The 23,762-nt window shown below is 36.7% G+C and overlaps 1 protein-coding gene across 8 annotated transcripts in view; it reads left to right on the plus strand.

Moving 5' to 3' along the window:
• LOC116463532 (E3 ubiquitin-protein ligase Arkadia-like) overlaps nt 1-22,585 on the plus strand; it is a 116,523-nt gene extending 93,938 nt beyond the window's left edge. For 2 of the 8 annotated variants that reach the window (XM_058434687.1, XM_058434688.1), the window contains exons 7-14: nt 998-1,259; nt 5,980-6,328; nt 9,121-9,273; nt 10,684-10,810; nt 14,985-15,077; nt 16,358-16,453; nt 17,812-17,939; nt 20,036-22,585. In XM_058434687.1, coding sequence (XP_058290670.1) covers nt 998-1,259; nt 5,980-6,328; nt 9,121-9,273; nt 10,684-10,810; nt 14,985-15,077; nt 16,358-16,453; nt 17,812-17,939; nt 20,036-20,153 — 1,326 coding nt within the window. In that variant the 3' untranslated portion in view covers nt 20,154-22,585. The remainder of the gene's footprint in view (nt 1-997; nt 1,260-5,979; nt 6,329-9,120; nt 9,274-10,683; nt 10,811-14,984; nt 15,078-16,357; nt 16,454-17,811; nt 17,940-20,035) is intronic. The other 6 variants (XM_058434689.1, XM_032146666.2, XM_032146669.2 and 3 more) reach the window with 6 other exon arrangements.
• Nucleotides 22,586-23,762: the final 1,177 nt, after the last annotated feature.

Below are 23,762 nucleotides of genomic sequence, written 5' to 3' on the forward strand. Positions count from 1 at the left end.
GCCCAAAGAGAGGAGAGGAGGGTAATGGGGAAACATCTGGTCAGGACACAGCGTTTATCTATTAAATTTGTTGTCTTATATGGGCACAGTTCTTGGTGCCCAAAGCAATTACAATAGTAACATCAATGAGTACTGATCAAATATCACCATAACAGATAAAATAATAATAAGAAAAATATAAATATTATGAGAATTACCAAAATGTGACACAGACACAGAGTTTCCACATGCTGTTGGAAAAATAACTCTGATAGACTTGCTTGACACTGTCACCACAAACATTCAATTTGTTAAAAACAAAACAAAAAGCCCTGAACATCTGCAAGGCACTAAATGTGCCTATTAAATGCAATAAATATGCCTATAAAAGGAAGCAGTGCTTTAACTTTTTTTATTCTTACGTTTTTGAACAAGTGAAAGCTTTGAGTGGCAAAGGTAATTCATGATTTAGTCTGAAAAATCTTATGTCCATTGTTATTTTGAATAATGTAGATTTGTTTATTCGCATTTTAATTGAATTATTGCTTTATACAGTTTGGAACTTGGGGCAGACAAGAGTTTTCCTAGAACCTTAATATTTTCACTAGTGTGATAGTATGTTTTCTCAAGGAGTCTTAAAGTACTAGTCACAATGTTGGGATAAAGAAGAATATAGAAGTATGATTTTTAAAGTTTCTAAGATGTATTTGTTATAAGACAAAAAGATTTTAATATATTAAACTTTTGTTCATCTTGTGATAAAATCTTATGCTTGATTTTTAAAAATTGGTTTAACTATAAAACCACTACAATTTTCACAATCCAGGATACACTTGTTATATTCAAGATAACCAAGTATTTTGTTGGTGCTCACTGGTTCTTCATACTGAGAATCTTACTGTTTTCAAACTAATTTAAAGATTGTGTTTTTTTGGTTGTATTAGGAATACTTTTATAATATAACATGAAATGTTTGACCAAACTTTAGAAAGATAAAATATACTTCCTTTTTATCTAGCAGGCATTGCCAGTAGACCTGAGCAACAACGGTATCAGAAGTCATGGAAGTGGCAGTTTTCATGGAGCATCTGCATTTGACCCCTGCTGCCCTGTTTCTTCCTCCCGAGCTGCAATCTTTGGCCATCAGGCTGCTGCTGCTGCCCCAAGTCAACCTTTATCATCAATAGATGGCTATGGATCAAGCATGGTTGCTCAGCCCCAGCCCCAGCCCCCTCCACAGCCCTCTCTCTCATCATGTCGACATTACATGCCACCCCCTTGTAAGTATAAACTTAATGGACACAAAATCTAGAGTCATATCAGTGAAGCATTTTATACTTCCTTATGAAATAACCTTTAATCCCAGTTCTTAAATTTTTAGTATTTACTTGGCTTAAGAGTAGGGTATATTTTTTCTCATGTTAATATTATGTAATTGAGGTGGATTGAATGGAAGTTTTAAGGAATTTAGATTTGTTCTTTAGTATAGCTGAAGAAATGTGAAAGTTGAGTAGTATTTCTAGGCACAGTAAAGTAAATTTTAAGAATTCTCAAGCAGTTAACTGAGACGTAAGAGAGAATTTCCTGACAGCAAGCTTTGGGAGTTTTATATTCATTTGATGCAGGCAGTTAAAATATAACCACGGTTGGGCATGATGGCTCACTCCTATAATCCCAGCACTTTGGGAGGCCAAGGCAGGAGGATTGCTTGAGGCCAGGAGTTTGAGACCAGCCTGGGCAACATAGTGAGACCCCGTTTCTATAAAAATAAAATAAAATAGAAGCAGTCGTGCCTTTTCTAAAGAAATTGAAATTCGTTAGATATCATAAGAAATGATAAATACCCTAAGGCTGTGTAACATATTTACTATTTTGTTAGATCATAAGCTAATAATGAAATGGAAGCTTAATAAACACTTGGCTGATAAACACCAAAAATTCATGCCGGAAGTGAACCAGGAAGTCAGCAAGGAATTTTGTGTTTTGTTTTGATTACATGGCAAGTGGTAATTTTCACTTACATATTTTCTTGGATTTTTTCTTCTACTCCAGTCATTTAAAAAAATCTGCATCCTGCAGACACAGCTGGAATCAACCCAGAATTTATACAGTGAAACTGGTGATATATTGTTTACCTTTTCAGTAATGCAACTTAAAATTTAAAGTATAAATTGGAAAACATTTAGAAACAGTTTTTACAAAGCATTGACCAATGGCCAATTCTTTGTATGAGCACCAGTGTGTTGCATGGCCTATTTTGTAATACTTGATCGTATTCATTTTTGATTGATCATGTTTTATTTGAAATTCAATATGTGTAATTTTCTGTGCCTCCCCTTTAAAAATAATATACTGAAGCAGTTTATGAGTAAGTTCTTTCCTTTCAAAATGTCCTAATAAATAAATGTTTTAGACTCATTTGTTATATTCTAAAACATTCAGACTGTGCTCATATAAAATGAGAGTTTGAAAGCTTCCTCGCACAGCTTACTAATCTTAATATATCAGAGTAGCAACTGTTCTATAAAAACTTTTAGAAATTTTCTTAGTACACGTAGATATGTATATGTCTTACCTTTTAAAAATGGGAAATCAAACATATTCTTCTTGTTTTTTGTTTTTAAATTTAACAATATATCTTGATATTTGCATATTAGCACATAAAAATCAAGTTCATTGGTTTTTAATAGCCCCATAATATCCATTGTATATTAAATCAGTCTTCTGTTGATGGAAATTTAAGTTGTTTATGGTTGAGTTTATGTATAGTATAACCTCCTGGAAATGCGATTGCTATGTCAGAGGGATATACTTTCAGATAAATACTGTTAAGTTTCTCTCCAAGGGGCTGCATCAATTTACCCACCTCATTAGGAGTGTATTAATGAGAATAAAGGTAGGAAATTTAAATTGTATTTTTTCTGTTAGAGACATTTTGATAACTCTGTTTTGGGCTTCTTTTCCTGAAGGAGTGTGTGTATTCTCTCCCCAACTTGCCCGTGCTTTTAAAAAACATTTCCTGTATGCTTTAGTTCATGTGTGAAACATGTGGTTCTTAAACCTTTTTTCATCCAGAATGAACTGGGGAAGACAGTATGGTGTAGTAGAGCACTAGCTTTAGAATTGGATAGATTTGAGTTGACCTCCCAGCTCTGACTAATTAGCTTAGTGACTTTGGATAAGTTATTTAATCTCTCTGTCCTTACATTCTTTGCACTTGTAAAATGGGAATAATTCCTGTCGGCTATAAATTGTCATACTTGGATCCAAATGAATAGTTGGCTGTTTCTTAAGTACATTTATATGTATAACAACAATACTTGGGGAGTAAGAATATGTCTCTCCTTGCTTTTGAAAGGTTTGTGGCCTTGATGAAGTGATAAAACAACTGTACTTGAAATGCTATTATTTAAAAGTTTTGCTATCTTATTAATAAGATGTATTGAGAAGATATGTAAGGCCTGGCTTGGTAGTATGAGCATGTAGTTCCCGCTCCTCAGGAGGCTGAGACAGGGGGATTGCTTGAGCTCAGGAGTTCAAGGTTGCAGTGTGCTGTTATCACACCTGTGAATAATCCTTGTACTCCTGCCTGGACAACATAGTGAGAACCTGTCTCTTAAAAAAAAAAAAAGAAAATCCAGGCACAGTGGCTCACGCCTGTAATCTCAGCACTTTCGGGAGGCTGAGGCGGGTGGATCACCTGAGGTCAGGAGTTCAAGACCAGCCTAGCCAACATGGCGAAACCCTGTCTCTACTAAAAATACAAAAACTAGCCGGGTGTGGTGGCAGGTGCCTGTAATCGCAGCTACTCAGGAGGCTGAGGCAGGAGAATCACTTGAACCCGGGAGATGGAGGTTGCAGTGAGCTGAGATTGCACCACTGCACTCCAGCCTGGGCAACAGAGCGAGTCTCCGTCTCAAAAAAAGAAAAAAAAAAGAGAGAGAGAGAGAGGTACAGATAAGGCTACTTATGATTAATCACAAAGCAAATGGTCTACACTGTAAAGCTATAGGAATGTAGTGAGTAAATGTTGGAATAAATCATAGTATCACATCTGCAAGTGATACATTGAACGTCTAGGAAACAATATCAATAACTTTTTTTTTTAACTGTTGGGAACACAAATAGAGGAAGGGAAAGGGTTTTTGGGAATGTGGAATATATCACTCTTAAAATGGTCAGCAACCTGTTTTGTTTAGATAAACAGTGAATTAAAGTGATGTCTGAAGAGTAGTTAAACAAATGGACTCATTCTGAAACAAACTTCTTGCTTCATAATATTTGTGAATGTTGTGTAATGATTATACAAATATAAAACTTTGAAACTAGAAAAAATGCTGTGAATTTGAGAAAGGATACTTAACAATCATAAAACATAGTGGATTCATTTTTTGTGATTAAGAGCTACTGAGCTTTGTGCCTTCTTGAAGAGTAAAGCATTGATTTGAAAACAGAACTTTTAGAAAATTGGTTTAAAAATTTGTCTTGCAACTTCTAAAAATTAGGTTTGTTGAAAGTTTCCTTTAAGTACGTGCTAACAAGGCATACTTTGAAAATATAGTTGAGTTATGGTTACCTAACTTCTGCCCTTGCTGAATGAATCAAAAGCATTAAAAATTGGAAACTCTTCTGTAATGAAACTAGAGAATGGCTGTTGCTCTATATCAGACTTCCAAGAACATCTTCCAATAAAATGAAACTTGGATTGAAATCTAAGGAGACAAACTTTTTTTTTTTTTTTTTTTTAACATGTTAAGTAGATGCACATCTCTAAGAGTAAGAAAGATGTGTATTCCTCAGAGGGATTTTTCAGCAGTCACTTTGAAACATAGAGATGTAGAATGAAGAAATGGGAGGAGCCATCTTATTAAGGACTTTACTTCCATATTTGATGGGAAACAAATATGCCTCCTTCACCTTAATGTAGCACAGGAATAATGACATGGGGTAGGGAGAGAGAGAGACAGTTTGGAAAAATGTTTACACCCTATTATGACAGAGCTTCCATATATGCAAATAATACTTACAAGTCAATAAGAAGAAGGTGAATAATACAATAGGCTAAGCATGTAAATAGATAATTCTGAGAAGAAATACAAGTGGTCAAGAAATAAAAGATTTTTCTCAGATTGGCATTTATTTTAAAAATTTAGTGGTAATGTGGGGGTAATCAGGCCTTGTGTGCTCCTTTTTTTTTTTTTTTTTTTTTTGAGATGGAGTCTCACTCTGTTGCCCAGGCTGGGGTGCAGTGGCATGATCTCGGCTCACTGCAACCTCCACCTCCCAGGTTCAAGCGATTCTCCTGCCTCAGCCTCCCAAGTAGCTGGGATTACAGGTGTGCATCACCATGCCTGGATAATTTTTATATTTTTAGTAGAGACGGGGCTTCGCCATGTTTGCCAGGCTGGTCTCGAACTCCTGGCTTCAGGTGACTCTGCCCACCTCGGCCTCCCAAAGTGCTGGGATTACAGGTGTGAGCCACCGTGCTCAGCCCTTCCTGTGTACTCTTGATGGAAATATTAATTATGGCAACCTTTTGGAAAGGGTATTTTTATCAACTGGCATCTAAATTTATTTTTTTCTTTCTGTCCCACAACTACTTACAGGAATTTATGCTACAGAAATGATCTCTATATATGCGTGTATACGTGTGTGTAAGTGAAAGAGTGAGTGCAGGAGTGAGCATATACACAGATATTTATCATAGCATTTGGGTTTCTTTTTTATCAGTGGGGATTTTGTCAGTACATTTTGGTGTGTTCATATAATAGAATGTTGTGAAGCTGTGAGTGAAGTTGAACTATAATATATATTGACATAAGAAGATATCCAAGATTATTCTAAGAAGGGAGCAGGTTGCTTGAGCAGTTGCTTGAATACTTTACTTGATCAAGTATTCATAAAAATAATATCTTTAAAAATACGATAGGAATGTATAATAGCAATATATGTTCAACTGCATGGTGCCTGTGTAACATACTCAAAATATTTTTCTTGCAGATGCCTCTTTGACAAGGCCACTTCATCATCAAGCTTCTGCCTGCCCGCATTCTCATGGAAATCCCCCTCCTCAGACTCAGCCTCCACCTCAAGTGGATTATGTTATTCCTCATCCTGTACATGCTTTCCATTCTCAAATATCTTCTCATGCAACATCTCATCCTGTGGCACCCCCACCACCAACTCACTTAGCCAGTACAGCTGCACCAATCCCTCAGCATCTTCCTCCTACACACCAGCCAATTTCACACCATATTCCAGCCACAGCACCTCCAGCACAGAGACTGCATCCTCATGAAGTGATGCAGAGGATGGAAGTTCAAAGGAGGAGGATGATGCAGCATCCAACGTATGTTTTACGTTTTTAAAAAGAAAGTCAAGCTTGCTTTTTCTTCTACTTCCATTGGTCTTTATAACTCTGAAATCCAACTAGGCATGGTGGCGTGCACTTGTAGGCACAGCTGCTTGGGAGACTGAGACAGGGAGGATTGCTTGAGCCCAGGAGTTTGAGTCCATCTGGATAACACAGTGAAATACTGTTTTTTTGTTGTTGTTGTTGTTTTCTTTTTTAAAAAAAAAAAGAACAAAGAACAGCAACAACAAAAAAAATCGTGAAGTCTTTAGAAATAATGTAACTTTAAGCTGGGTGAGGCTCATGCCTGTAATCCCCAGTTGCTAAGGAGGCTAAGGCAGGAGGATAATTTGAGCCCAGGAGTTCAAAGCTGAGCTATGACTGTGCCACTGCACTCTAGCTTAGGTGATAGAGCAAGACCCTGTGTCCTTTAACAACAGTAGAAAACAAAAGATAGGTGGCTGCAGTGATTCACACCTGTAATTCCAACACTTTGGGAGGCTGAGGCAGGAGGATCGCTTGAGCCCAGGAGTTTGAGACCAGCTTGGGCAACATAAGGAGACCTCGTCTCTACCAAAAAAAGAAAGTAGCTGGGTGTAGTGACATACTCCTGTGGTCCCAGCTACTCGGTAGGCTGAGATGAGAGGGTCGTCTGAGCCCAGGGGGTCAAGGCTGGAGTGCAGTGGTGCAACCATTGTTCTTTTATCCTTGAACTCCTGTGCTTAAGTGATCCTCCCACGATCATGCCACCGCACTGCAGCCTGGGTGACACAGCGAGACCCTGTCTCTCCCCTTCTCCCCAAAAAAGTAACTATACTAAATCCTCAGTTCACTAAGTAATTGATTCTTTGCTAACCAGAACCTTCCCCTGCCTTTCCCTAAATTGTATGTGTTGAAAAAACAAGTTTATACCAGATTATTTAGTAAAATCTGACCAGTTTTACCATATGACCCAGGGTAATATCTTTATGCAAACCAATTAAAACAAAATACCCAGACTGGTCTGATGTGAACTAATCTTTTGTCTGTCTGTTTCTGCAATATCATGTGGTAAAAATCAGTGTTAAAATTGATGATTCTGAGGAATAAGATCTAAAGATATCAAAGATTTGAATGTTACTAACGAGAGGGAAGGAAAGTATTAATAGAATTTTCAGTGAATGACAGTGAAAATATTGTACTTCAAGTTTATGAAAATCCTTTTTTTTTTCTTTTGAGTATTCAGGATCTGATTTTCATATTCAGATCAGCAAACTCTATTGGTCTAATTCTGCCTACCGATTTTTGTAAACAAAATTTTATTGGAAAACAGCTGCAGTTTTTCAGTTACAAAAAAAAGTGTCCGTTGTTTGTGGCTGTTCCACATTACAAAGGCTAAGTTGAGTAGTTACAACAGAGAACATATGGCCTGTAGAGCTGAAAAAATTTCCCGTTTTACCCTTCACATAACCTGTTTGCCAAACTCTTGATCTAATTAATGATCCAGCTCTTGTGTAACCTTTTGTTTTACTTCTGTCATTTAAGATTGTATCCCAAATCTCTGGCTGTTGCTGCCATTCTAATTTAGTAACCTTTTATATAGAAAATTGCCAGTTTAACAGTCTTATCCTCCAGTAACTGGCAAATTGTTGTTTAGTAAACATGCAAAATCTGCAATTGTGTTAAAAACTAATATAAAATAATTAGACTATAAAAATGAATCTTAGCTGGGCATGGTGGCACACACCTTTAGTCCCAGCTACTCAGGTGGCTGAGGTGGGAGGATCACTTAAGCCCAGGAGTTCAGGGTTACACTGAGCTATGATTGTGCCACTGCACTTGATCCTGGAGCAAGATTCTGCCTCTTAAAAAAAAAAAAAAGAAACAAAAAATGAATCCCTGAAACTAAGTTGTTTTTAGTGTCTTCTGTTAACTGACTTTAGGAAGAGAAAATACAGTAAACTGGGATGCAGAATAAAGAGTATGAATGGAGGTTGGGCACGTTGGGAGGCCAGGGTGGACGGATCACAAGGTCAAGAGATTGAGACCATCCTGGCCAACATCCTGGCCCGTCTCTACTAAAAATACAAAATTAGCTGGGTGTGGTGGTGTGCACCTGTAGTCCCAGCCACTTGGGAGGCTGAGGCAGGAGAATTGCTTGAATCCGGGAGGCAGAGGTTGCAGTGAGCCAAGATTGCCACTGTACTCCAGCCTGGTGACAGAGCTAGACTTCCTCTCAAAAAAAAAAAAAAAAAAAAAGTACGAATCAAGCTAAATACAAGTTTCCTAGGTGTATTAACTTGTATTACATGTGTTTTGAAAAAAAAATGCACAAGGTTAACATTTTTTTGTCTTAAACTTTCATCCATTAAAATGGTTGAATGTCTTTACAATATAAGAGTAAATGAAGCAAAATTAAGGTTTCAGTTTGTCCTTTAATGTTTATATACAATAATTTATTTGTGCCTACAACATTTGCCTGGGGTATTTAATTTTTAAAAATTTTATTTCTATTTAATTCCTATTATTCTCGTATTTAAAATATCACTTGTAAAGAAGGTATACAAGATAATGTTAAAATTACCTTTTTCCTTGGATATTTGAATTGGAAGCACTGGAATAAATGAGCAATTAGAATTTATGGAGGAGGTGATGGTTTCTTGATTTATTAACAATTAAATAATTTTCTATATTTTTATAATTGTTATAAAATTTATTTTATGACTAATCTATAGATGTTTATAGTATTAATACTAGGGATTTTTTTCTACATTAAGAAAAGAAATAACCAATTATTCAATTATTTCCAGTGGTCTTTTTGTGTTCTGTGTTTCCAGGCGGGCACATGAACGCCCCCCACCCCATCCACATAGGATGCACCCAAACTATGGTCATGGGCATCATATTCATGTGCCTCAGACTATGTCCTCACATCCTCGACAGGCTCCAGAGAGGTCTGCCTGGTCAGTATCTTCTTTAATTTCAAAACATTGCTTCACAGCTTGTGGTAAAACTATTGGAAGAGATGCCTTGTGATTGATTGCTTTGCAGAAGGGTGATGTGGAGAAAACTAATCCCCAGTTTAGCTGTGAGACACTGCCTCTGGGCAGATAGAGGTTTGGAGAGGAAAGAATAGGAGCTGGGGCAGGGAACCATATCAAGCAGGAGTAGAACTTTTTTTTAGGTGTTATTTTATGTTTAATTGACAAATAATAATTGTATATATTTGGAGGTACAACATAGTATTTCAATACATATATACATTGTGGAATGATTGAATCAGGCTAATGGCATATTTATCACCTCCAATATTGATCATTTCTTTGTGGTGAGAACATTTAAAATTTTCTCTTGTCGCAGTTTTGAAATATACGGTACGTTATTCTTCACTGTAGTCACCGTGCTGTGCAGTAGAATATCAGAAGTTACTCCTCCTAGCTGAAGCTTTGTACCCATTGACCAGCATCTCCCCTTTCCTCATTCACGACCTCCCACCCCCTCCCTAGCCTCTGGTAAACAACATGCTACTCTCTCCTGTGAGTTTAGGTTTTTTAGAGTTCCCATGTAAGTAAGAGGAGTGGACCTTTTTTCCTCTTTTTCAGGGTTACCACCAAAGTTGACTCCCTCGACTGATCCTACGTTTCACATCTTCTTTATCTGACCCCCACCTTTGTACTCAGATTTGCTCCACCACCCTCACCTGCCATTGACAAGGGAAATTTAGCCTTCATTCTCCTAGATTTGTGGTCTTTCCTAGATAAATGGGAGCAGATGTTCATTAAATTAATTTTCTGAATCCATTGTGTGTGGGCATTCATTGAGATCTTGAACCACAATGACTTTTGAGGCAGAACGTAAAATGAGAATAAGTAAATGAAGACTTAGCATATAACAGTTTTATCCCTTCTAAAATATTGTTTGCCCTTCTTTTATAAGGTGTAGAAGAGTTTGCTATTCTAATTGTCCTTAATGTCAACAACCAAGAGATGATATCTAGCAAACAAAAACCCAGAGAGTGTCTGTAACATTCAGATACACCAAAAAAGTAAATTCTATGTTGTATGCTCCTCAAGTAGAATCAGGCTTTTATCTTGGAAGGGACCTTCGTAGCCATATATTTCCTTCCTTTGTAAGATGTGAAACCAAGTACAAATGCTTTGCTCCTCATTGCCACAAAATTTAAGTTTTTTCAGCTTTCAGTTCTAAAATAAATTTGAAATTATTAGTTAAATATTTTGGGCTAAATTATCTCTCCTCAGCTTTGTAAGTTAAGAAACCTTAGATTACTTTTTTAAGTGTAAACATAACTCCCCGTGTCTGTTGATAAAAAAGAGACCCTAAGGAGGATTAAACTGTTCTCATCCTGTTGTCAGGGAACTGGGAATTGAAGCTGGAGTGACCGCAGCTACTTATACACCTGGTGCATTGCATCCTCACTTGGCCCATTATCACGCACCTCCTCGACTTCATCACTTACAATTAGGAGCTCTTCCTTTAATGGTAAAATGGAAAATTTTCAAAATTTTGACATGTTCTAAAAGTTCCTTTTCTAAATATTTTATTGGAAATATTTCACTGTATTAGTTATTATAGATGTTTTAATAGAATTTGAGAGTAATCTTGTTAGCTAAAATTGTGCTATAAAAAGGTATTAGATGTATTAAAATCTGCGCGTATAATTTGCGTCGTAACATGCACTCTTAATGTACAAAATGACAAAAAAGTGTGGGGTTTTTTGTATATCAAGATACTCTTAATCCACTGTCGGGAGTATACTGTGCTTCAGTTATTTTGCGGTAAGTGGTAATAGATCCGTTCTGATGCAGTCATACTTGATTTTCTTTTTTCTTTTTTTTTTCTTTTTTGACAGTCTCACTCTGTCACCCAGGCTTGAGTGCAGTAGTATGATCTCAGCTCACTGCAACCCCCACCTCCTGGGTTCAAGCGATTCTCCTGCCTCAGCCTCCCAAGGAGCTGGGATTACAGGCACGTGCAACCATGCCTGGCTAATTTTTGTATTTTTAATAGAGATGGGGTTTCACCATTTGGCCAGGCTGGTCTCAAACTCCTGGCCTCAAGTGATCTGCCCACCTCGGCCTCCCAAAGTGCTGGGATTACAGGCTTGAGCCATGGCACCCAGCCTGATTTTCTAATCTGCAGAAAGATTATACTGATTCTCTACATCTGATTTAATCAGGTTCAGATTTTGTAAAGTGCTAAAGGACAAGTTCAGCAAAACATACATTGCGTTTGTTGTTTGTATCACATACTCGTTATATAAGTGGTACAGAAATGGGAATAGTTTTGTGTTGTTGTGGGTAGAGGCACTGGAGGAAAGCTTTCAGAGAAGCTTTCTGGTACATGTGACTTCTAAGCAGACTGGATTTTGGAATGGTGCTCTTGCAGAGGTTACAGCATATAAAGATGCAGCAAATAGCACAAGCACTGGGAACTCCAAGTAAGCTGGTGTTTCTAATGTTAGGAGTGAGGGTCAGGCAGCAGTGAGAAAACTGTCCTACCAAGAAACTGGAACTCAGGAACCATTGAAGGGGAAATGTCCTGATCAAATATATGATTTTAGAGTTATTTAATCAGATTATAGTTAGATCACCCCCTCAGTTATGTGGAAAAATAGATTTAAATGTGGGAAACCAGTTAGGACATTATAGTAGAAGAGGTAAATATTGATGAATGCCTGAATGAAGGCAATTGTAGTTGGCATAAAAATGATGAGACACATTTGAGAGATATTTAGGGTTTGGGTGAAGGGGTTAGGTGAGTTAGGTCTTGGATGTACTGAATCTGTATCAAAGTTGAATGTCCAATAGGAAGTTAAGCCTATGGTCTGGATTTCCAAAGATATTTGGGTTAAAGATATGTTTTGATCTGTCAGTGTATAGAGGTAATGAATCCATGGAAGAGGATTAGGTTTTCAGGAAAAATGTGCAGAGTGACAAGAGGGTGAAAAAACCTTGGAGAATGACAATACTGTATTTAAATGATAATACTATGCTTCGAACAAAGGATTCTGAGAACTGACTTGAAAAGTTGAAAAACACAGTTAAAATAATATCAGAAAATACAGTTAACCCTTGAACAATGCATAGGTTAGGGGTGTTGACCCTCCTCACAGTCGAAAATCAGAGTATAACTTTTCAGTTCCTAAAATCTTAACTACTAATAGTCTGTTGTTGATCAGAAGCCTTACTGGTAAAATAAACAGTTGATCAACACATATTCTGTATGTTATAAGTACTTGATAATGATAGTCTACAATAGATAATGATAGTTTACAATAAAGTAGAGAAAAAATGTTAAGAAAATTATAAGGAAGGGAAAATATATTTACTATTCGTTAAGTGAAAGTGGATCATTATAAAAGTCTTCTTCCTCATTGTCTTCACATTGAGTATGCTGAAGAGTAGGAAAAGGAGGGATTCATCTCGCTGTCTCCAGGGTGGCAGAGGTGGCAGAAAATCTACATGTAAGCAGACCCATGCAGTTCAAACCCATTTTATGTTGTTCAAGGGTGAACTGTAATATGGTCAGTATGGTGTCATCACAAAAAAATAAAGTTTGAAAAGTGTTGAAAGCATTTGGCAGTAGAGTGGTTATTGGTCTTTTGTGTCAGAATGGTTCAGTAATGGTGAGTGGTGTAGATGGGGCACCTCTTAGATTGCATACGGCAAGGAAGTGAAAACATGGAGATAGTGAATATAGCCTTCTTGCTTTATAAGCTTGGCTGTGAAGGGAAAGTGAAGGAAACCCCTATTTGGTTGGCAATAATTCTAGGATTAGTAGAGAATTTAGGTTTGGAAAAACTTAAGGTATTTTTAGGTTAAGACAGAAAACCATTAGAGAGGAATTGTTTGAAGATACTGAAGAGAGGAGAGGCTTGGTGGGGAGTAGTGAAGTAAGCATGTCTCAGGGTGAACAGGTGAAGGGAGGAGCGGGTGATAAGGATTGAGTTCAAATAGGAGAAAAGCTCATCCATAAAGGCTGGAGGAACGAGGCTAGGGAGTAGAGGCTTCTCAGGGTAAGTGAAGATTTAGATAATTTGGGATGCAGGAGTTCCTTTCCGATTTCTTTGAAGATGTTTAGGAGGTTGGGTTATCTGCTGAGTAGTAATGATCTTGGTTATAAGAAAAGTTGTAAATAATTTAAGTAATAGGCTATTGAAAGTTAAAAGTTATTGCTTATTTATTTTAAATTCTTTTCCACATATGAAGTGTCTGTTAAAGCTGTAAATTCTGCTTAAAGTGTGTTGTGATTCGGTGTAGGCTAATTAAAATGTAATGTCAGAGATTTATTTTTTTTTATTTATTTATTTTTTTTTTTGAGACGGAGTCTTGCTCTGTCGCCCAGGCTGGAGTGCAGTGGTGCAATCTCGGCTCACTGCAAACTCCGCCTCCCGGGTTCACGCCATTCTCCTGCCTCAGCCTCTCCGAGTAGCTGGGACTACAGGCGCCTGCCACCACGCCCGGCTAATTTTTTGTATTTTTAGTAGAGACGGGGTTTCACCGTGGTCTCGATCTCCTGACCTCGTGATCCGCCCGCCTCGGCCTCCCAAAGTGCTGGGATTACAAGCGTGAGCCACCGCGCCCGGCCCAGAGATTTATTTATAAAGATGGAAGAATGGTGCTGTATCTCGGAAATGCGCTTTCGTAATACTCTCATTATGCATGGCAGTTATGATCTATACAGTTGCTGCAAACACTGAGTTAGCAAATGTGGGACCCTTGCAAGCCTCCGATCACAACTAATCAGTGTATAACCTTTTTTATGTGTGTTTCTGCTTAAAGACAACGTTAAAAAATATTGTAGAATCATTAAGATTGAACTCATAGCTAACAACACTGTAACTCATGCCCGAATGAAACTTATTCTCTCCATAAGGTGTATCATAGCCTTCTTTGCTTAGGAACACTAGAAAGCACTTCAGCTTTATGCTTGGGCGCCATTTTAAACAACACAGTCACCAACAAAAAGCACAAAACTGAAAAACGTGGCACTAAACAGACTGCAAACAAGACAGTGATTTATAGTAGGAGCTCAAATACGGCAGAGCCCTGTTCTACCTCAGCTGGAAACAGAGTTGCATGTTGGGCAACTCCAATTTTTTGCCACCAGGCATATCCACAAATGACTCTGAAAGCACAAGTGTTGATTATGGGGTTACATGTAAATTTTAGCCTGTGGGTCAGTTCACACATATGTAATCCATAAATAATGAAGATTGACTATACCTAACAAAAAATTAGAAAACAATGTTAAAAGTTTCCCTAATAGAATCAAGCTGTTAGGAAGCTTAAGAGAAGTGAAGTAAAAAACTTATCGAAGTGAAATTTTGTTGGAAAATTGTGTGCATTTTTTGTCGTTGTTTTAATAAAGCTCTGTGAAATGGACAGGATCTTAAGACAATTTTACTCTTTTTCAAGTTTGAGCTACTAAGAGCCTCAGGCTTAAGTTTGGGCATTTTGGAGAGTTAGGTTATATTTTAAGAGAAACCTAAACCTGTTACAGAATGCTTAGTTGGAGTTATGTATTCTTACTGAAGTCAAATTTTATGAGCAGTTGAATTGAAAACATTGAAGGTCTTGAATTATTCAATGTTAACAGTAAATTACAAGTCTATTCTTAAAATTGATTTAGCCTATCTCTTCTGTTGAAATAGGTTCCTGATATGGCAGGCTATCCTCACATCCGTTACATTTCATCAGGATTGGATGGAACATCATTCAGAGGTCCTTTCAGGGGCAATTTTGAGGTATGTAATAAAATAAATGAATATGTTTGTCACAGTATCTTTAATGCAGAGAGAGTATATATACACTACAATACACAATTGTGTAGGACTGCTACAGTGGCTGGGAATCACGTGATTTTCTGATGTTGGTTCTGGGAGTTACAGAAATATTTGTAAGTAATATTAACCTTAGGGTCAAAAGTTACCCAAGTATTTAAAGATGAGTAAATGAAAATATCTAATATAGAAGAATATAAAAATGTATTAAATCAATATAATGTCAGATATATAACTATACCATTAAATGTGATGGGGAACGTAATGTTTTTGACTCAGCTAAATTTTTAGAGAAATTGGTAGAGAAAAAAACTTAAGTAATTCCCTTTGTAGCTAAATGTCTTGTTTGAATTTTCAGGAAGAACAAATCATTCGAATGGGATTTAAAGTTTTGTTGTGGTTTGTTTTTTTGTTTTTTTGTTTTTTTTTTTTTTTTTAGACGGAGTCTTGCTCTGTCACCCAGACTGGAGTACAGTTGCGCAATCTCAGCTCACTGCAACCTGCGCCTCCTGGGTTCAAGCGATTCTCCTGCCTCAGCCTCCTGAGTAGCTGGGATTACAGGCACCCGCCACCACGCCTGGCTAATTTTTGTATTTTTAGTAGAGATAGTGTTTCGTCATGTTGGCCAGGCTGCCCTCGGACTCCTGACCTCAAGTGATCCACCCAACTTGGCCTCCCAAAGTACTGGGATTACAGGCGCAAGTTACCTCACCCGGCCCCTGTTTTTTTTTTTTTATGTCAGTTTGGAAGTTGGAGTCAGTGTAACTTAGAACTATTGTTTGATTTGATTCCTTAATTTACTAGAATGATTTCATCTTCTCCATGCATACATACGTACTGACTTATGTAGTACCATGTGGTAATATTGTTGTAATTTATAAAGATAACTTTTGCTGTACCATTTCAGTTGGCTGAGGAAAACATGATAAACAACCATTTGCCTTACTGTGTATGACAAACATTAAGTCAGGCATGGTGGCTCACACCTGTAATCTCAGCACTTTGGGAGGCTGAGGTGGGAGGATCACTTGAGGCCAGGAGTTTGGGACCAGCCTGGGCAACATATAAACTGTTATATATACACTTATATATAAGTAACCACTTGTCATATGTAAGTTTTTTTGAACACTGTATTTATATTGCAAGTTTCTAAGTACGGAAGTTTATTTCTCTTAACAATGTTGACGGTACTGTTCCGGGAATAATCATATTGGCTTTTACCAGTCATTATTCTTCACTTTTAGGAACTGATTCATTTGGAAGAAAGATTAGGAAATGTCAACCGTGGAGCATCCCAGGGGACAATTGAAAGATGTACATATCCACATAAATACAAAAAAGTAAGAATTTATTCTGTGAAACTTCTAGAGTGTTACTGAAATGCATAAATGTAATATATACCTTTTTTGAATTTGTAGACTCTAGCAATGACATTTTTATTGAAGTAATACACACATATTGTTTAAAAATTTTGGGAAGTATAAAAAATATATACTTTGCAGTTTTTTACTCTGCAGACCCTAGTCCTTCTTCCCAGAAGTGAAATCATAATTAAGGATTTAGATATTCTTCCAGATATTTTTTAGCATTTTCTAATAATGTGCATATGTATATATATTTTTGTCTACTTTAAAAAAAATACAAACAGAGATGATAACCACATAGTTTGCAGATTGCCTTTCATGCCATATCAGCTCCCACAGATTACCCTTATTATTTTTAATAGCTTATAATAGCTTATACAGAATTCCATCATATGGCAGTACTGTAACTAGCAATTTATTTTGACGGACATTTTATTGATGTGTATTTCTTCTACTCTACCTTCAGTTGCTTGTATAGCATTATACAGTTATGGGGTAGACATGTTAAATACGTGTCTTAAACCATGCTCAATACCAACGGTCCCCAACCTTTTTGACACCAGGGACCAGTTTTCATGGAAGACAATTTTTCATGGATAGGTGGCAGAGGGGATAGTTTCAGAATGAAACTATTCCACCTCAGATCATCAGGCATTAGTTAGATTCTCCTAAGGAGCACACAACCTAGATCCCTCACATGCACAGTTTACAATAGGGTTCACGCTTCTATGAGAATCTAATGCTGCCGCTGATCTGACAGGAGGCAGAGCTCTGGCAGTGATGCTCGCTCACCTGCCACTCACCTCCTGCTGTGTAGCCGGGTGCTGGTTTGCAGCCCAGGGGTTGGAGACTCCTTTATACCATGTAAAGAATAATCATAAAGTGTGAAAATTACTATTCTCTGTATTTTTCATCTATTTTCAAAGAGTATTGAGGTACTACCAGTACATTCAAGTTTTCAACTGTCCAAGTTAAATACTGTAACTGATGTTAATTTAAATGGATGTTATTTGAAACATTCACTAATAAAATAAAACTTATTTATGCTCATGGTAGGATAAAAATATTTATATTGTTTATCATTCTCATTGTGGATTAAAAGTAATAGCTTTCAAGTGAATGAATTTGTTAAATTTGATTTTGCTTTTGATCCCAATTATTAGAGGGTCTTAAAAATATACTTAATTGATGATAGTTATTTAATTCACCCATTTATTTATGACAGTCTTACCTGGGAAAAAAGTGCGGGTGAATATGTGGTTTTGTTTTGTTTTGTTTTTCAAATAAACACAGACTTTACTCAGTTGTTCAATAATGTCATCTCTACTAATAAGGTAACAACTGATTGGTTCTCACAGAGGAAACTGCACTGCAAACAAGATGGGGAAGAAGGGACTGAGGAAGACACAGAGGAAAAATGTACTATCTGTTTGTCTATTTTAGAGGAAGGTGAAGATGTGAGGTAACTAGATATTAATTATCTAAAATCCAACTGTACATGGGATTTTTTTTGAAAAGTAAATTACACCAGACACGATGGCTCACATGTGTAATTCCAGCACTTTTTGAGGCCAAGGCCAGTGGCTCTCTTGAGGCCAGGAGTTCAAGGCCAACCTGGGCAACAAGACTTTGTTTGTACAAAAAAGAAAAATAGTACAATTATTTGCATGTGATGGTGTGCACCTGCAGTGCCAGCTACTCAGGAGGCTAAGGCAGGAGGATGGCTCAAGCCCAGGAGTTTGAGACTGCAGCAAGCTTTGAGCACACCACACTGCACTCCAGCCTGGGCAATAGAGTGAGACCCTGTCTCTGAAAAAAAAAAAAAAGGATAAAAGTAAACTGGAAACGAAATAAAGATTACTCTTGGCATATACTGTTACCAATTTCTGGCACGTAGAACTGGCTTCATCTAGCGAGTGAAACAAAAGATTAAAGTCTCTATGTTACCAACATGGGAGTGGGAAATTTACTGCCTATTGTAGGGCCACACAAGGTTTGGCCAGGGAAATTTTGTAGTCAAAATTGTCTTTTGTAAATCTTGCAGAAATGAGAATTCGAGAGGCTTTGGAGGTCCTAGAAAGGGATCCAGATTAGCCCTATGCAGTCTGTTTTACAGCATCTTTTTTTTTTTTTTTCTTTTTTGGGAGATGGTCTACTTCTGTTGCCTAGGCTCGGGGCAGCAGTCTCAGCTCACTGCAACCTCCACCTCCTGGGCTGAAGCGATCTACCTACCTCAGCCTCCCAAAATGCTGGGATTACAGGCGTAAGCCACTGCACTCGGCTATAGCATCTTTTATAAACTGGTTTTGTCCTAAATTTTCCTCTAAACTAGTAGGACTATTCCCTTCTTGCACCTTTGTTGTTTAGAAAATGTTAATAGGTTAACCCTATATTAATTTTAGGCATTTTCTTTGTATAATCACTTAAGTAATTGTTTTCTTCCTGTTCTTTTTTTTAATGTTAACATAATGCCATATGAAACAGGTTCTATATCATATATAACAGAGCCGTGTAGTAATATTATTGCCCTAATTTATAAGGATAATTTTGTCATACCTCTTCAGATGGCTGAGAAGAAAATTATTGTCTACCATACGACAAATAAGGTTATTTGCACACTATATTTCCAATGAAGGTTTATAAATTTGGAACTTAATTGCTTTTACAGTATTGACAATACTGTTCAAGGAATACTTGGGATACGTTTTTAAGCTATTATTTTAACAAGATATTAGGAAGTCTAAAAAGTGTATAAAAACTCTTAACGGTGGCTAGAAGTAGAAATGGACACGAGTCAGTAACTTTTATCCTACTGTTAACACTCAGATTTAATGTTACCCTATCTTGCTTGGGGGCTTTATTTCTCAATTTCTAATTGGTAATTTGGCATGATGTAAACAAACTGAAATCATTACATCTCGTTTTAACCTACCTATTAAAACAGCACAATATTAAGTGTATATAACAATTATTCCATGAAGAAAGTATTACTCACCTTTAATCAGTTATGTACTTAAGTTTAATGTGTAAAGATATTCTTGATAGAAAATAACATTGCACATTAAGACATTTTTTAGTGAGGAAAATGTAGTTACTATGTATTTGCCACATGAATTGTAATGTTTTTGAGAGAGAATTAAATGATGTAATAAATATATATTTGAGATAATATGTATTTTTAAAGGGCATTACAAATACAGTGATGATTTGATATTTAAAAATATATTTGCAGTGTTATGTGACAGGTAACATACTACTAACTCCAGGGCATTGGCAGCTACTGTACCAAAACAAAACTGGAATAATTGGCAGTGTAATTTGTGTTCTTACAGTTTTTAAGATGTTATATAATTTGGTCCTGTAGCTTTGAAAGTTAATTATCTTGGTCATTTATATATTATATTGCCCAGAGTGCTAATTTAATCTATGTGTTTTTTATAGAAGAGGAAGATGCTTAGTACCGTCAAAACATTATTGAATTATTCCATATATAATTTGTTTACCACATACGATTATCATAAAATTAATTTTTGCTTTTTGTTTTCTTGCCAATAATAGACGTCTTCCATGTATGCACCTTTTCCACCAAGTGTGTGTTGACCAATGGTTGATTACCAATAAGAAGTGCCCCATATGCAGAGTGGACATTGAGGCCCAGCTGCCAAGTGAAAGTTGACACCATGTTTCAGAACTCTTGCCCTCCCTCTCATTCCCATCCTTCCTGGTACTGCAGTCAACCAAAGATGGCATGACTTACCTGCGCAGATTTGGAAGCATTGAACTTAGAGTGCTGGCTCTGCTATATGGTACAACTAATGCTAGACCTACAGTTTATGTATACAGTTGATTTTGATGTATTTATAAAAGCTTTTTTTTTTCTAGATTTGACATTTTTCTGTATCATTTTACTGTATTTTTGCATGGTTCCTTGTATTGCATTTCTTTGCACATATTATGGGCTTGTGACCCTAAACTTGCAGGCAAGGTTAGCTGCTTTAGTAAGTAGAATTTTGTGGTCTTTTTGTTTTTTACATAGTACCAAGCCTTGATAATTATGAATTTTTTATCCATTACTAACCTTTAATTTAATCAATCATGTACTTTAGTTTAATGTATAAAGATCCTCTAGAAAATGATAATATTGTGTATTAAGACATTCCTTAATTAGGACAAAATGGCTGCTGTATATTTACTATATGGAGTTCTGAGTTAAATACCATCCTTAATACTGGGAACAGAATACAACCCATATTAAACCAGATGCAGGTGGTAGTCACATCACCAGAGTGATCAGTATAAATTTTCTTGGTGTATCCGTTTCCTTTCAACACAGTGCAGATAAGAGTTGAATATTGATATCATACATTTAGACTGCTGTTCTGATTGCATTTATCTTTTTCCTACATCATTTGGAATTTTATTTCCCTGATTCAGTTTTCGCTGCTGTGAAACAGCTCTGATGAACACTAAATATTAATTTCAATTAGCTAGATTGTACATACTTGCAGATTTAACAAAATTTTAGGGAAATTGAAAAAGACATGTAGAATTTGTTGTCTTCTGCTAAGCACGAAAAGTTAAGATATCTGCTTACATTGATTTTGTAGACACATTAAGTCAAGATTTGGAATTTAAGTCACTGGCAGGTATCTGTGCATTCATAGAACTTCTAAAGGTCCCAGGATCACTTTTAAGGGATTTTTATTAGTTTCAAGATAAATAAAGTCAGCTGAATCTACATGTCTCTTGTTTTATTTCTCTCTAAACTTGAAAACAGTAAATCTGCAGATACTGTGAGGCACAAATTATACTGTCAACCTACTGTTGCTATGGTTATATACTCCCACTTCATACATTACCAAGAGTCGATCACTGATTTAAAATTTTTAATTTCTATAGTTAAGATTTACTGCATAATATAGAATATAAAGTTAAGTTAACATACTAACATTTCTCCTTTGGAGGAAGTTTTAATCTACTTCAGGATGCATATTATTATCAAGATACTTTCATATACAGGATAGCCTAATTTTATTTGTTTAAATATGCTTAATATGCCCCAGATTGCAAATGCATCCAGTCAGTAATATCACTGTCTGTATGTGGAGGACATGTTCCCATGGATCATATGTGAAGATGTCAATAAGCTTGCATTAAGCCACCTGCTTTGTAAGTGGATTGATTAATAAATAACTTATATTTCTATTGTCTTTGTGTTTTCATAATTAGTTTTTATAAAAACAGTTTACATTAAACATCTTGGAATTCAAAAATAGTGATCTCACTCAAATTGACATTTGCATAATTTGACATTTATATTCATTCAGTTATGACTACTTGCCCTTTTCTTCATATTAGTAAATGTTACACTGTAGTAGTTGTCAGTGTTAACATGCTTCAACATAGTATGTGTGCAGATGGACGATGGATTTAAAGAGCATACCTTACGATTAAACCGAGGTTATAGAAGGTCAGGGGAGAGTGAAGGAGTCGGTGACCTATGTCTGCCTTCTTACTGGGGAAAAGAGCAAGTAGCCTGTCTTCCTTTAAGTAAGTAGCCTGTAATGGATGTAGTACTTTGCCACTGGAATACCCTGGGTCTGTGCCAAGGGATTGAAGAAGTGTAAGATGGGGAGAACTGTATGTCATGGAGTCCTCTTGACGTTCCCCCAAATATAAGTAAAGCACAGGTGGATTTCTGTATTTTTGAATATTACATCAGATTTAGATGCACGACTACCTGTTGACTTGTTTTATAATTGCTACTGATTTTTTTAATGTAGGCAAAGCTTCATTACTTTGAAATTTATTTAATAAAAGTATTTGTGATATAAACCTGAATTGTTAATATAGGAGCTTATTAAGTTACTGCCATTAGTTATCGAAAAATGTGATAAGTAATGAAGAAAGTAAGGAAGAAAATGACTGAACATTTTGACTTTTTGTGCTTTGTTTTGGTGTCTTCCATATCCTGCTGCATCTTATATGTCAAAATGAACATTTCAGTGATAGCTGTCCAAATACATAAAAACTAAAATTCTTTTGTCAGCAAGTCCTTATTTTTATTGTTGTTAACATGCAAGTGATAAACTGATAATTTGAAACTTTTTTCTTACTCTGGTGACTTTATTTTAGCTGCTAGCACACTTCAGCATTTGAACCATAACAGTTGACTTAGAGAAAACTACTTTTGTTTTAAAAACTGTTACTTGTTCACGCCTGTAATCCCAGCACTTTGGGAGCTGAGGTGGGCGGATCATGAGGTCAGGAGATTGAGACCATCCTGGCTAACATGGTGAAACCCCATCTCTACTAAAAAATACAAAAAATTAGCTGGTCATGTGGTGGCAGGTGCCTGTAGTCCCAGCTACTCAGGAGGCTGAGGCAGGAGAATGGTGTGAACCTGGGAGGTGGAGCTTGCAATGAGCTGAGATAGCGCCACTGCACTCCAGCCTGGGCGACAGAGCCAGACTCCCTCTCAAAGAAAACAAAAACAAAAACAAAAAAACCTGTTATTTGTAACTAGTTGAAACACTAAAATTAAAATATAAGCTCTTGAGGATATTTTGTTATTAGTGCTTCATAAATGGGAATAGTTTAAATCTGTAGAAAATACATCCTAGTTGCTAACTTCCAAAATCTCTGGGAACACAGTATATGTGTGTCAAACACACATACACACACACACACTGTGTTGTTGTTATATGTATATTTGTTGTTGTTGTTTTTGAGACGAAGTGTCCATCTTTTGCCTAGGCTGGAGTGCAATCTCAGCTCACTGAAACCTTCACATCCTGAGTTCAAGTGATTCTCGCGCCTCAGCCTCCAGAGTAGTTGGGATCACAAGCGCGTGCCACCACATCACCGTGGCCGGCCAGTATATATATATATATATTTTTAAAACTTCACGTGCCACAATATTTAATACGTCATTTTTTCTCAGTCATAGATATTTTCTTAAGAAGTATATACAGTGTTGGGCGTGGTGGCTCACACCTGTAATCCCAGCACTTTGGGAGGCTGAGGCAGGTGGATCACCTGAGGTCAGGAGTTTGAGCCCAGCCTGGCCAAACCCCATCTCTACTAAAACAATTTACCAAAATTAGCTGGCCATTGTGCATGCCTGTAGTCCCAGCTACTTGGAAAGTTGAGGCAGGAGAATCGCTTGAACCTGGGAGGCAGAGGTTGCAGTGAGCTGAGATTGCGCCACTGCACTCAGTTTTGGTGACAGAGCAAGACTCCATCTCTCAAAAAAAAAAAAAAAAAAAAAAAAAAAAAAAAAAAA

Source organism: Hylobates moloch, unplaced genomic scaffold (genome assembly GCF_009828535.3).
Source record: "Hylobates moloch isolate HMO894 unplaced genomic scaffold, HMol_V3 SCAFFOLD_40, whole genome shotgun sequence".
In the NCBI taxonomy this organism is placed as follows: Eukaryota; Metazoa; Chordata; class Mammalia; order Primates; family Hylobatidae; genus Hylobates; species Hylobates moloch.